This window comes from Cariama cristata, unplaced genomic scaffold (assembly GCF_000690535.1).
Source record: "Cariama cristata isolate BGI_N322 unplaced genomic scaffold, ASM69053v1 scaffold1193, whole genome shotgun sequence".
Lineage (NCBI taxonomy): Eukaryota > Metazoa > Chordata > Aves > Cariamiformes > Cariamidae > Cariama > Cariama cristata.
This window is the reverse complement of record NW_009607576.1, coordinates 115,029-128,869: the sequence shown is the minus strand read 5'-3', so window position 1 is coordinate 128,869 and position 13,841 is coordinate 115,029. Positions and strand designations below refer to the sequence as shown.

The 13,841-nt window shown below is 38.1% G+C and overlaps 1 protein-coding gene across 1 annotated transcript in view; it reads left to right on the top strand.

Moving 5' to 3' along the window:
• SEMA3A (sema domain, immunoglobulin domain (Ig), short basic domain, secreted, (semaphorin) 3A) overlaps positions 1-13,841 on the top strand; it is a 119,354-nt gene that overhangs the window by 11,090 nt on the left and 94,423 nt on the right. Inside the window, exon 3 of the mRNA XM_009696763.1 lies at positions 9,738-9,857. Coding sequence (XP_009695065.1) covers positions 9,738-9,857 — 120 coding nt within the window. The remainder of the gene's footprint in view (positions 1-9,737; positions 9,858-13,841) is intronic.

Sequence of the window (13,841 nt, the reverse complement as noted above, 5' to 3'; positions counted from 1 at the left end):
ATAATTTATTGATCTCTTTTTCCCTTGGGTAATTCATCCCAATTAGCATCTTCCAAAACTTTAGGTTACTATACATGTATCATGAATATAAAAAACAAAAAAACCAAACTCAACCCCAAAAAAAACAACCTAACAAAAAAACCCCCCAAACCACTCAGCAATCTCTCATTTCAACAATTTCACTTTGATGCCAGTTTTTTACTGAGTGGGAATTTTAAGCTTCTGTCACTTAAGGTTTCTTTATTCAGCATCTCACCATTGTGTCAAAATAATTTAATATCTGCACACAAATTTTGGGATTCCCACAGTAAGGCACATATAACTTCATAGTCTAGCTTACAAAGTATGTTTACAGGCACACATATTGTGAAGTAACTGTCCCTTATAGAGCAGCAGGCTTTGACTTCCTCTCAACACTTCATAGTTTTATATTCATGTTCAAAACTGTAGTTTTGAGTATATTACCTTAGGTCGCTGTGAGTGGAAGTCATTGCAGGATATGCCTATAATATGCTGAATAAAGGTAAGCCGACTGATGTGGAGTCTTAAGTGCTTTATGTGCCTATAACAAGCCTGACAACCTGTTTGTCTGAAATACTCCACCCAATTAGCAGGTGTTGATCCTATTTGAAAGGTGGGGTGTAATCTGGTTTCTCCAGGAGACATATGATTACCCCACCCAGATAGAAGAGAGAGATGAGAGAGACTCTTTAGATCTAGACTGTGGTTGCAACTTGCTGCTGGGCTTGGTGAGACTGCTTGAGCTGAAACTGAACAGTATTGTTCATTTCCTTGCTAACAAAGCTAAGCCCAAAGTGTGGGACGGGTTTACTCTACAGAACAAAACCAATTTTTTTTAAAGTTTTGGTACGGTCAGAAAAGAACTGCCTTCTGCTTGAACTTCGAGGCTTCTCAATATTTTGAGTTATTCCTGAAATACTCTTCTGTTCCTTAAATAAATTCATTCTGTGCTGTAGGAAGTGCATACTGCTGAAAAACGTAACAATTCAAAATAAAGGAAGCTTGCTAACACTCATGGAAATGTTTAATGTACAACAATCATGCTGTGGCTGCAAAATCCTGAAAACCCACTTGTTTACTGGACTGCATCCACAAAAGACTTTGTGTTGTCTTGTTAACTACGCATTAGCCAGATGTACAAAAATATGAGATGGTCATTAAATCAGGTATTTAGTACTGCAACCTTTTCTTGGCATCCCTCTAGCTGTTCACAGGTCCAGAACAATTATTATCTGCATCTGCTAAATAAAGATTTAAGGAATGGAAACAGTCTTGTAATTTGAACATAATGACTACAGAAAAAAATGGAGAAATTTTACTTCCGAAGATTGGCAGGTCAGATGGTTAGTGCTAACGACAAAGATTTGAAGGCCTGATGTGTTTAGTCTGTGCACTCAAGGGAGGCATCTTTAAAGCATGGCTTCTAATGGCTTCTGGCTTAAGACTGTTTTCAGGACAGACCTTAGGGAGTATTGCACCTGATTTAGCTACCTCCATGCTTAGCCTTAGTGGTCAACTCTTGGCCAAATAAGCGAGTAACAGTAGTGACTACCAGATTTGCAAGTAGGTAGGTAGACAGGCAGGGAGACACTTTGTGTTTCACCCTCGCTAACACAAAGGAAGAACCAGAGGAGCTTTCCATCTGCTGGGCAAGTGTGCTGACAATACTAAAAAGTTTGCTAACGTGGCATGCAGTTTTGTGGCTTGAAGGAATCAGGATATATCTGCTTTTTTTGATGGCTTTTTTTTATCATATCCTTTGTTAGTTGGCTTCTTTTTTCTTGTCTTGATGCTTTAATGGTTTAAATTCATGCAAACATCCTGCAGCTTGAGTAAATTATACACTTAAATATTCTCATGAACTCTTGTCATAGCAAAAAATCAGACAGATAACAGGCATAACTTAATTGGAAAGATAACTGGAAGTACAGTAAGCTGTACTAGGCGACCAAAAATATCTTATCAGCCCTCATCAGGACCTTTAGTCTGAAATTTCTTGGGGCACATCTTGACAGTGGAGGAAAATCTAGATATGGAATTATCAATAGTTTCTCTGCAATGTTGGCATTGGTCACCATGCCTAAAAGCAGCGTCATTCCTGACATCTCCAGAGGGGCCAAGTCCTCCAGATCACAATCCAGTATAAAGTCCTCCAGATCATGATTCAATATAATGGCCACTGAATCTGGGGATCTATCAGCTTTTTCAAAGCTCTGAGACAGGAAGACAAGTACAACTAGAATTCAGTCCAAAAATAACAGATTTATAAAAGAGACATATTCTAGGTTTGTATTGGGTTTTTGTGTGTGTGATGTAATACACTGCTTATAAGGCTTTGACTAATGAGGATGTAATCCCCAAGAACTAAGTTAACAGAAATCCCTTTCTGTAACACAGACCCTGATATCTCAGCTGCTCAACTTCACTCAGCAGTGCAGATTGGCTCTTTTTCAGAGAGTAGGATTATAAAACGTTGATCATGCTAGCTGCAAGGTACAATAATGACAAAACAGGGATGGAAGTGATGTTATTGATTCAAACTGCAAGGGGTACATGGTAATAAATCATAGTCTGCAAATGTTTTCATGCCAGCTGGCCTCCCTGGCTCTAAAATCACGCACCTGCCTATACAGGTTCAGCTGGAAGGTTATCCCATCAAGTACAGGTACCAGCCAGGATTTTCGCACCCATTAGGGCCTGTACAAAGCTAGTACTTGGGGACTTTCCCGTTACTGCCAGTGCAGCACTTAGCACAATAGCTTTGCAGCAGTGTCACCAACTAGCTTACTCCAATAAAATAAAATTTAAAAAAATCATTGCATTTTAACAGCACTGGAATAATTTACTTTGTTCCCTGCCTATTCTGGGCCTGTTTAAGCAGACTTTGCTCTTTGACCAATAGTTTTCTAAGTGTTACTGTATATCGAAAGAGGGAAACAGTAATAATTTTTAAATAATGTTACTAGATTTTACAAAAACTTGCACACAAGCAGCAAGAGCTGTGAAAGCATATGCCATGTAGAACTCACCCTGAAGAGGACTTCCTTGCACATGCTCGCTGACATCCTAAAGTGTTTGCAGTATCTAGCTGAGAATCGATCATCTATGTACATGGCAATCACACATATATTTATTGCACTAACACTCCAGAAATATTTTCCTTGAAACAATGCTGCTGCAGGCTGAAAAAGATACCTAGCCAATAGAGACTGAACTGATTGCAGCTGGCAGTAGCCCACTAGCAAAAGAGAGAAGTTAAAAAGCTCTCTGATAACTCCAGAACATCTTTCAGCAGTGTGATAAATTTGAATGACAGCAGTAATATCAGGGATTACTTATTCTCCATGGATATCGCTGACCTTGTCACTTGAGAATTCAACTAATTGGACAGAAGAAGAAAAAAAAAGTAAACATATTAATTAAACTCATGCATGGGACTTTATGTGGAAACTGTCTATCCATTTTGATTTGAAAGACAAGACACATATTTATTTTGTTTGTCCAGCTGTTAGATGATAGCTTTAAATCCCCTTGTTCATCCAGTTTAGACAAAACCTTCTGATATTTTAATCACTTGGCTATTCAGGAAGGCTGAAATAAAGGAAGAATGTGTTACAGGGTCTGATCCTTATTGGGATTAAATCATCAGAAAACTGTTGAAGCTAATGATACTGTAATGGATTATTTAGCCTTCTACTTATTGCCCTACATAATCTGACCATTTGCATTTGCTGTAATATCTGAGAAGCAGTACGGATATCAATGTTGGTTAAAAAAAATGAAACAGCTCTCTCAAAGTAAGGAGAAAAATCTGGATATTAGTTGGTCACAGGGACTTAGCCTTTAACTTTGACTTAAAAATAATATCTTTAAAAACTCTTTGCTGCATCAGTAATCCAGATTGAAGGATGTAAGTTCCAGGCTTCTGGAGGAGACATAATTACTGGAAACTCATGAAAACCACCTAAATTCTGTTTTAATTTTCATATGCAGAGCAGATGTTTTGACAGATGGATGAACTTTATTTTTGTAACTGTCCGGGAAAAGTCTGCATAACACAGCCTAATCAGTGTTACATATCTGTAGTGTTTGTTTTTCAGTCTTTCTGCATTAGGCTCCTATGCTTTTGGTTGCAGACATTTTCTTTACAATTTATTTTTTCAGGCTAATCTCTCTCTGCATAAGCCCTTCTATCAATTTGATATATAAATATTAGAAAACTCTTAAAAAATAAATGTGTATGTTTGGTTAGTAAGTCAGACATATTGGTCTTCATATAGTGGATGCCCTTCTAGAAAACTTAATTAACACTTTATCTTCTCTTCAAGACAGGCCCTCTGCCCTTATACATAGTATCTAATATTTGGAATTGAAATTTAGAGTTAAGATCTCTGTGCAGACAAACTGGACCTCTTTGACTTTAATTCACACTCTGAATGTAAGTGACAGCCTAATAAATTCTCAACTTGTTCTACAAGTAGGAGTTTAGTACAGCAGAATTTGCAGTGGAGGTGGTGCTTTGGCTGTGTTACCATAGTATGATGCAAAAGATTTTAGCCACTTTCATTTCAATAAACTGTCAGTGTGGAGCTGAGGATCTGAACCCCGTAATCTCCTCAGTCAGGCTTAGAGGAAGTGTAAATATCTGTACTGTACCTGAAGTTAAAACCTTTTTCTCACTCAGGAATACTCAGTAAACTTCTGGGGCACTGTTCCCTCCAGGTGGCCAAACGAACATTTAAGTCCTGGATGCAACATAGAATGACTTCAGTTGGATGTCCTTGTGCCCTTATATGCCAAACTAACCCCAGGAAAGCCTGTAGCGTCTCTTTGGGCTTTGGTAAGGCATACGGTCCATATTTCTTCAAGTAGAGAAACAAAGTGGATTGTACTCCATGTTTGGGGTGTGTGCTTCAGCCACTGCACATGGCAGAGCCAGGACAGGGCATGAACCATTTCTTTGGCTGTGCTTTGGAAGATACTGGCAATCATACCATCACAGGACTGTTTGCAGAAACAAATCCAGCAGATACACTGTAAAAATATAAAAAGGTAACTATCTAAAGAAGTTCCCTCTGTAAGGACAGAGAGAGAAGGACCTCACAGGCTATGCTGAAAGGTCTCAGACATGATGTAGGGGCTTAGCTGCTTGGATTTTAAGACAGAGGTACTTCTGTGCAAGGCCAGAGGCAGAACCTACAGCTCTTGGGGAAACCTTATACCATTTATTGAAATATAAATGAATATTAATCCTCTCCAGGGGTAGGCAAGATAAATGAACGGGGGTTTTGAGGACTGCAGTAACTCCCACATGATATACCTAATTTTCTCTTTGAATATCTACCTCAATCATTCTGTACCACGTGCAATGACTTATGCTTTCTGCTGGATGTATGTATGTGTAAACTCAGGCTTTAGGGCATAAACCAGTGTTTAGCTTTATATGGACAAGAAAAATTTCCCAATGTTAAGCTGCCCATTATAACAGATAGGATTATTAGGTGGAAGAATTTATAATGATTCACAATGGTGATTCCAGTGCCCCTCTTCTTTAAGATTTATTTTCATAACCCATCCAAGTAATACTTTCCTGCCTACAGAGAGCTTTGCATTCATTGTCATTCACATTATTAGGCTAAAAGTATTTTAAGCTCCCACACCACACCATTCTGCTTTCACATATGAAAAAAAACCTGATTTCCATCTAGAAAATAATTTTTCAAAGTCTAATTTTCTTCCTTTGGCTGTTTTACTTGATGAAGAACAATTTTGAAAGGATATGGATATGTCCAGAATATGTTCCCTTTAAACAACATCCCTTTCCTGGGGAAAGTGAAAATGGGTACAAAGGTACTGGGGGCTGAATTCACACACAGACAGAGTGTTTAAATTCCCTGACAATTTGTTCCTTACATCTTCTGGCTCTGGGTTACTTCCCCTTCCTCCAGTGGATATTTTCTCCCATCTGCTGTATTTTACAGAGATACTACATTTCTTTTGTTGTCTTTGTCTCCTTTCCAGTGACTTACACTCTGAGATCATGTAGTGAAATGCCTCATTCTGCTGGCTCAGACCTTCGCACTGACAATATAGCGCTGGCCTGGGGGTCTGGCAAGGGGAGATGCTGCTGCCAAGTGGGACAAGCCCAGCTGGAGACACCCAAATCATTCCAGGCCTCCAGCCAAGGGGGTCGGGGAGTTGCTTTGTAGTCAAGTTGACGTAGCCACCGGTGTCGGGACCAGCAGAGCTGTCTGCCAGGTTTCACAACTGGCAGTGCTTGAATGCCATTGTAGGAACCTTGCCACGAGGAATGGGGAAACAGAGACTGAAAATGGAAGTCAGGCACCCAAGTCTCATGTAGTAGCAGTCCCGAATTGCATTCAGTGCACACACACTTTCCCTGATGAGAATATCTTCTTCATCATGCATGTATGCTGAGATTTAGAGTCTGAGCAAGTAATTGAAAGCTGTTAAAGTTGGTGTATCACAGGTTTATAGGAAGATTTTTCGCATAAAAAAGCATGAACCAGGAAAACCTAATATTCACCATCACAAGGCAAACTCTTGCCAAGTTCAGAATATCAAACACACAGATACAGCGTTTCCACACATGACACTGTACCTGTGCAGCTGTACTTGAGCACAGTTAGACAAAGGAAGGCATCCGATTACTCTGCCATTGAAATGAATGCGCCTCTTGCTATTGTCCCAGGGAGAATAGCACCGCCTCCCAGGCAGGGCAGAAACTTCACTTTGAACTTCCTGAGTTGACAAGGGCTTAAATCAGAACTGTAACTTTACTTTGATGTCATTTATTGTGCTTTAATACCCATCTTTATTTATTTTTTTACAACCATGTAAAATATATAAAGAAACCTAATCTGTTAGGGAGGTGTATGAGAATTTACTGAATAGACCTTAATGGGTCCTTTATGCAGCTATAAAACACAGGGAAGCCATAAGAGCAGTCTGAACTGGACTAGGAACTTTAAATGTTATATAAATTTATTTGTCATAGTCAAAGGTTTATTGCTGTAGGTATTTACCTTCCCCATTGTTTAACTAGGTTGTGTATTTCTCAGACATCTATGTTAAAAAACATGTTGTACAAGGAATTAAGGGGAGCTTAAAAGCAGGGATGAATAAGTCAAATCTGCTTTTAGAAACATGTTATAAATCTGGAGTAACTTTATTGATATTAACACATTTACACTGCTATCAATCCTGAACACTTGAAACACAAGTATGGCTATGATAGAGTTAATCCTCCCGCAGGCTAATCTGGAATAATTCAGCGAAGCTGATAATAGAATTTTTCTTAATTTCCATCCATAGAAATCAAAGAAGATTCTGCCCCTAAACTAAGCAAGGTTTTCCATCTCACCTTTAAAGTATTAGGTATCTAATACCTTCTTGCTGTATGTTATAGATAAGCAGCTGAATAGTATTTAGTAAGTGCATATAGAGTCACAGGTGATGTGTTGCTGTAAATCAGAATAGCTCCTCTGAAATCAGCACAATCTGTTTGATTCACACTGGCTGTGGGTCCAGCCCATGTACTCACAGCATTTTGCAAAGGTGTGTGTCCACTGGCCTCTAACGTTCCGTGTTCTTTAGGTAGGCAATTTTTGAAAGCTTTAATAAAGCATAGTAGACCACAAAGACATTTTGTAAATTATGATACATCAAACCAAACAAGGTAAAACACAGTCCTAGTGAAATAGTGGTGTGATTAAATTTGGCCAGATACAGCTCTAAGTGAGAAAATTCTGAATTATTTAAAAATGCACAAATCATTGATCAGTTTTCAATTATGTAGGGTCAAAGTCAGATGCTCCATCTGAAACACAGAATATCAAAATTTAAGAAAGGATCTATTTTAATTTTGTTAATTTTGAATGTTACATGAATTTGTAGTATTTGCCTATTTTTTCTCTTGCAGGCATTGCATTATTAACACACTTTCATGGTTTTTCCATATTTCTTTTATTAAATGGAACAAAGGACAACAGCATTAAGAAAAATATTGAAACATTCACTGTAATTTTGATGATTTATGCCAGGTTTTTGCTTAGTAGTTAGTATATGCTTAGTACTCTACCACTGTGACAGTGGAAAGTAGTCTGTGGATACATATACATATAATAAATGTATGTTCATGTTTATACATGTGTGGGAGGAAGAATACGTATGCACCAGAAATTGTGTGTGTTTTTATTAAGAAAGGTCAGAATGGAAAGAATTAAGAGAGACCCCGAGTAACATCCATCTCTATTTCTTTCAATTTCCTGTTGGATTACCTTAACTATCTCTATGTTTTTTCTTCCACCTCAGTTAGAAAGATAAGTTATCAGCAGTAAACCAAGGAAGTAGTAAGATTCTGTGTGCTTTTCTCTGGGTGCTCTTTTTAATACATTGCCATTATCTGTTATGCAAATAAACAATAAAATTGGAAGAGCAATGTCATTTCAGTACAGTCCTTTGTGTAAGGCAGGGAATCAGTATTTTATCTGTGTAGGTTCATTGCTTTTCCCTGTGGTGGCCTAAGGCATGCCTCAAATTGCACATGCATTTTCCTGGCAGAGCCATTATTTTGTGTTTGAGAGTATCTGGTTTAATTAGTGAGCAAGTTAGAGAGACGGATCATGCCAATCAATGAGATTTCTGTGGCGGTGGTAGTTCAGGTGGTTTTGCCATGGGCCTTGATCCACTTGTACAGGTGAGTGCTGTACCAAAAACGTCATCAAATATGCATAGAGAAGTTTCCTTCATTTTAAACACAAACTTTACTAGAAACAGTTGTTTTATTACGATGTTCTTATTTTTCTCCTATTTAAATCATTATTTGTAATTGTGTCAGTAGACTGATTCACGGGCATTGACATGTTTCTTTTCATTGTTAGACCTGATTGAAATAAAAATATTAAATAAACATAAAAAAGTTGGCATCTTGACTATCAGGTTAGACATTTCCATTTTAATAATATTAGGTATTAATAATGATATTTTTGTTAACAAATAACAGATAATGTTTGTACTAGGGACTGTTTAAGTTGCTATTAAGTTTTTAATTGCTGAGAACTAGAATTACTCATGATGGATAGTTTACTTAGGTAGAAAATATAAAGTCCAAGCTTACATTCTAAGGGCTGTCAATAATTGCGTTAAAATTTAGCATATGTATTCATCTTTGTAAAACTGGGCCCTAATCACAGACAATGGAGGTGAGGCAGCATTCAGATTGTTGTTTGAAATGTTATATCAATGATTTGTTTTTCATCAACTACTTCCATCTGGCCCATCTTTCTTCTAATTGTTGCTTAATTGAATATAAGCAAACAGTTGGTCCATTTTTCTTCATTATTTCATTCTGACACATTTCTATAAATGGGTTTTGTCTTACAAACATGACAATAGCGTAAATTACAAAGATGAAGCATGTCTGAGACAAAAATTAGGAAATTTTTTTGTGTGATCTTTTCTTCAGGGGTGGATGCTTTATTAAATGGCAACCAAAGATATTTAAATGAGAACCTAAATGAGGCTATTTATTAAATGCTTAAACAAGCAATAAACAAGCTTCTAAGCAGCATGAAATGATCACACTTTTAAAATCTGTTCATTCAGCCATACATGCCTAACATAGAAGAGCTCCCATTAGTCATAATCACTGAATTAACTCTGTGGATACATTTTTTTCCCCCTTTTCTTTGCAGAGAGAATGTGCTAATTTCATCAAGGTGCTTAAGGTTTACAACCAAACGCACTTGTATGCTTGCGGAACAGGGGCTTTTCATCCAGTCTGCACCTATATTGAAGTTGGAAGTCATCCTGAGGTAAACTATCTTAAAACAATATTTTTCTTTTTCCTCTTTTTAATCTTTATTGGTATTTAGCCGTGATCTCTTCCTGCCAAAAGGCACTTTCACTAGTTTCTGTGACTCTGTGAGTGGATCTGGTGAGACCTGCTCCTGAATCAGGTGCTGATGTGTTGATTGATAAATCACAGCAGAATCTGTACTTTTCTCCCCTACACAGCACCTTTTCCCCCAGGGGCTTAAATAAATATGAGTAAGCCCATTCTACCTGATTCATGTAGTCAAAAGCACACTTTTTTTTTTTTTTTGTCAGGAGAGATACCAGCTGTAAGAAAGGTAGTTCAGCCTCTGTGTTTATTCTTGGGCCAACTCTGTTCTTTAGTCTCCTACCAGTCAGTATAGTCTGACACCACAGCAACTTTCTCCCAGCTGGGAATTAAAATAGTGTCACATGTTCATAAATCCCACTTCTCAGATTTGTCCTAACACACTGACGGTTTTTCATATGTGACCTAGGTTTTGTTTCCTTACTTTTTAGTAAAAAATAAGTCACTTTTCCTCTCTCTTTTCCCTCATTTTTTTCAATCTGTAGCTTACTGATTTTTACTTGCTATTGCAGAAGTCTTCCAGTAGCTCTTGTACCATTTTGTCAGTGATCATCGTAACTAAATAGATAGGCATGGTCTTTGGTGAAAAACATCCCACTCACAGAAGCAATGGGACTATGCTGTTTTTTCTGGCTGAAAATTTGACTAGAATGTCTCTGTGCTCCATTTCAATACTTTTTCTCTCCAGAAAAGCCAATCTTTTATTTTCCTGTTAAGATGAGTATGTGATATAAATTAGACCACTTTATTTTGTTTTCAGTCTGGCTTACCGGAGTATTGCTCGATGGAGTGTTTCAGTTCAGTAACTAGACTCTTAATGTGTTTTCAGCAGTCATTAATTTATCGATATATTTTACTGGTGAATCCATAATTGTATTACTTGTAGCTTCTGTGATCTTTGAAGAACAGCTTTTCCAAGTTACCTTATGGTTTTGCAATTTAGGTTTGCAGATTTCCCTGAAAATAATGACATCGTTGTTACATGAATGAGGACTCTGTTATTTAAAAATCAGAATTTCTTCTTGTAGAAAAATTAACAGATCTTTTGAGTGTTGACTTTATAGTCTGGGAACCATTTTTCCCTATAAAAATGTCTTTTGATATTTGAAACATGAGTCTTTAAAATGTTCTAAGTATAAGGTTTTGAACAGATACAGGAGCTGCAAAGTAGAAAGGTTTTTTCGTATCCTTTAATGCTTTATTCCAGAATGCATTCTTGGCAATTAGTGATTGTCTCTTGACCACACACAGTATGTCATTGCTTACTACATTAAACAGATTCTCTGCTTCCTGAGATCCATTTGGGAATTGGTAGACATATTAATTAACTCTAGTTCCGTAAGATGTGTGTCAATCAATTCTTGGCTATCTGCCAAGTGAATCTATCTGCAGAGAGATAGCTGGTATGAGGTCATTTACTTCTACGTTTGGCTGTTTTATGACTGTGCCATAAAACTAACACACACTTTATCAAGGATTTATAGAAAGGATGATCAGAGATGAGAGGCCAGATCCAACCTTGGTTTAACATTCTGGATTTTGAAAGGTTTGAGTCAATGATGTGTTTGGCCCTGGAGCTGAAAGAGGATGTTTGTTTTAGCTTCTTTTTTAGCAGTCCCTAACTATAAACAAAATCTAAATTGTTGGGTTTTTTGGTCATTTATGCAGTAAGTTTGTAAGTGCCCCTGTTCTGAATCATTCTCATGACCCTTGGTTTCATCTTCGCAGACCAGGGAAGTCGGGAGTATGTTTATCTGAACTGCCTCGAACGCTGTTAGCTTTTGATTTCCTTTTCATACTTAAGCTATGAATGAGATCATCTTCACCTGCCCTTCCAGTGGCACAAGTTTCTGTATCCTCTGTACAGAAGGATGCAGGAGGGGTCACTGCCTTCTCAGCCCGAGTCTACCCATGCAGAGAGAAAGCAGGGCGGGCAGGAGGCAGCAGTATCCACTTCTTCTCAGGCTTTGACAAATCTGACAGTCAGCCTGGGTTCTATCCCTTGCAAAGGTGAAAATCAGATGAATAAATGAATTTATTAGGTTTGCAATGGAAAACAATCTGGCCTGTCTCTGTCTCTCAGCTAGAGCCTGCTCCTTCCTTTCCTATACCATCTAGCCTGGAATTTCAAATGTGCACCTCCTCCCAGAGCTGGGGAAGAGGAGGGTGCTTGATTGACAGTAGCTATTAGAGACACCATGAATGGGGGGGATACAATATTAACCCCCACACCCCTGCACACTACGTCTGTGAGAGCCAGATGGTTTATGTTGTCATGTCAGACAGCAGCACTGGACATGTCAAAGGGCCATTGCTTCTGTATCATGTATAGTTTATACCTCCGTAGCGTACTAGAAAAGGTAAAAAGTATAAGTGAAGGCAAGCAGTTGATTTTGAGTTAAAAAATTGCCATCTGAAACATTTCCTGAAGATTCATTTTCTGCCACAACACTTGTGGAAAATTAACTGACTTCACCATCTGCTTATTTATTTTTCAAGCACTTAGAGAGGTAAATGTGAACTGATTAGGAGAATAGTCAGGGAATGTACCTACTGTCTAATAAGATTGGTTGTTTATGTGAGCTCTGAATATAATCCACCTGCTTGAATCCGATGGAGGAGAGGAAATTAGTGTGTGCCAAACTGAAGAGGACAGAGAAGTAAAATTTAAAGAAAAGAGTGGCAAGCGATAGAGGAGAGACTGGAAGCAATTGGAGTAGGCTGCAGGAGGCTGGAATATGGTACAATTTATATGATTGAGGGGAGGAAATAAATTACTTTGTGTGACAGTCATAAAATAATGGGAATATGAATTGTTATATCTGTTGAATATCTCTTAGATATGAAGCAGCGTATCACAGCCCCATTCCATACTTGAAGAAAACCATTTCTAGTGATGAAACTAGGCAGGTCTAATTGAGTTTGATGAAGTACAGTATCAGAAGTAATAATAAAAAGGTAAAAGGATATGAACAGCATGCTGTGCATCTGATTAAAAATGATCTGCGTAAATGTATACAACCTAATATGTTGTGAATTACATCGTAGTCTAAGGACTAAAGCAGACTAATCTTTGCTTAAATCCATTCCAGATGTGTAAGTGAATAACCACAGTATTTAGAGAGAAGAGTAAAGTTAATGTTTGAATAGACTTTAAGCATGTAAGCCATGAGTAAGCAGGAAAGAACATATTTAGCGAGAACATAGCATGTGTATGCACAGAAAATACCTGAGGAGAGCCTAATTTAAAGCTTGAGATCATCCATTGAAGAGGCTGTATTTGTACTTTGACTGAATGGGGCAAACTGGCTCATATGTAGATTTCTATATTGTATGTGCGTGAGTTTAGGTGAGATGACCTAACACAGACACCTATGCCAACTTCAGGGATCCGGGGTTGAGCAACAAGAGGCATTCTCTCCACATAACTCAACATAGTACAAGAAACCCATTGCCAGACAAAACAAGAAAGTAATTAGTAAAGCTATGTTCTGCTCCCACTGACTTCTGAGGAAACAGGATTGGATGTGTAGGAATGTTGTACTTAATGGTTGCAAAATTACGCAAGTCAGATCTGTGCTTGAGAGGAACAAATCCAACTGCAGGGAGACACAGAGGTGCATTAAACCCACTAGAAAATCACAACAGGATACAGAATGCACCTGCCTGTGCATGCCTGAGCAGGGGGAAGGAGCGCTGCTCCCTTTCCCCAGGGCTCCCTTTGGGGTAGTTTGTGTGAACCAGCAGGGAACCGTCCTGTTTAGGAAAGAACAGGATTTTCCATTTGCTTAACCCTTACGTACAGGTGGAGGTATACAGAATGCCCTACAGAAACTTTTTTTTTAACACTCAGACAGGCATTGCAAGAGCTGTACAAAATTGTTTGCCAGATCCT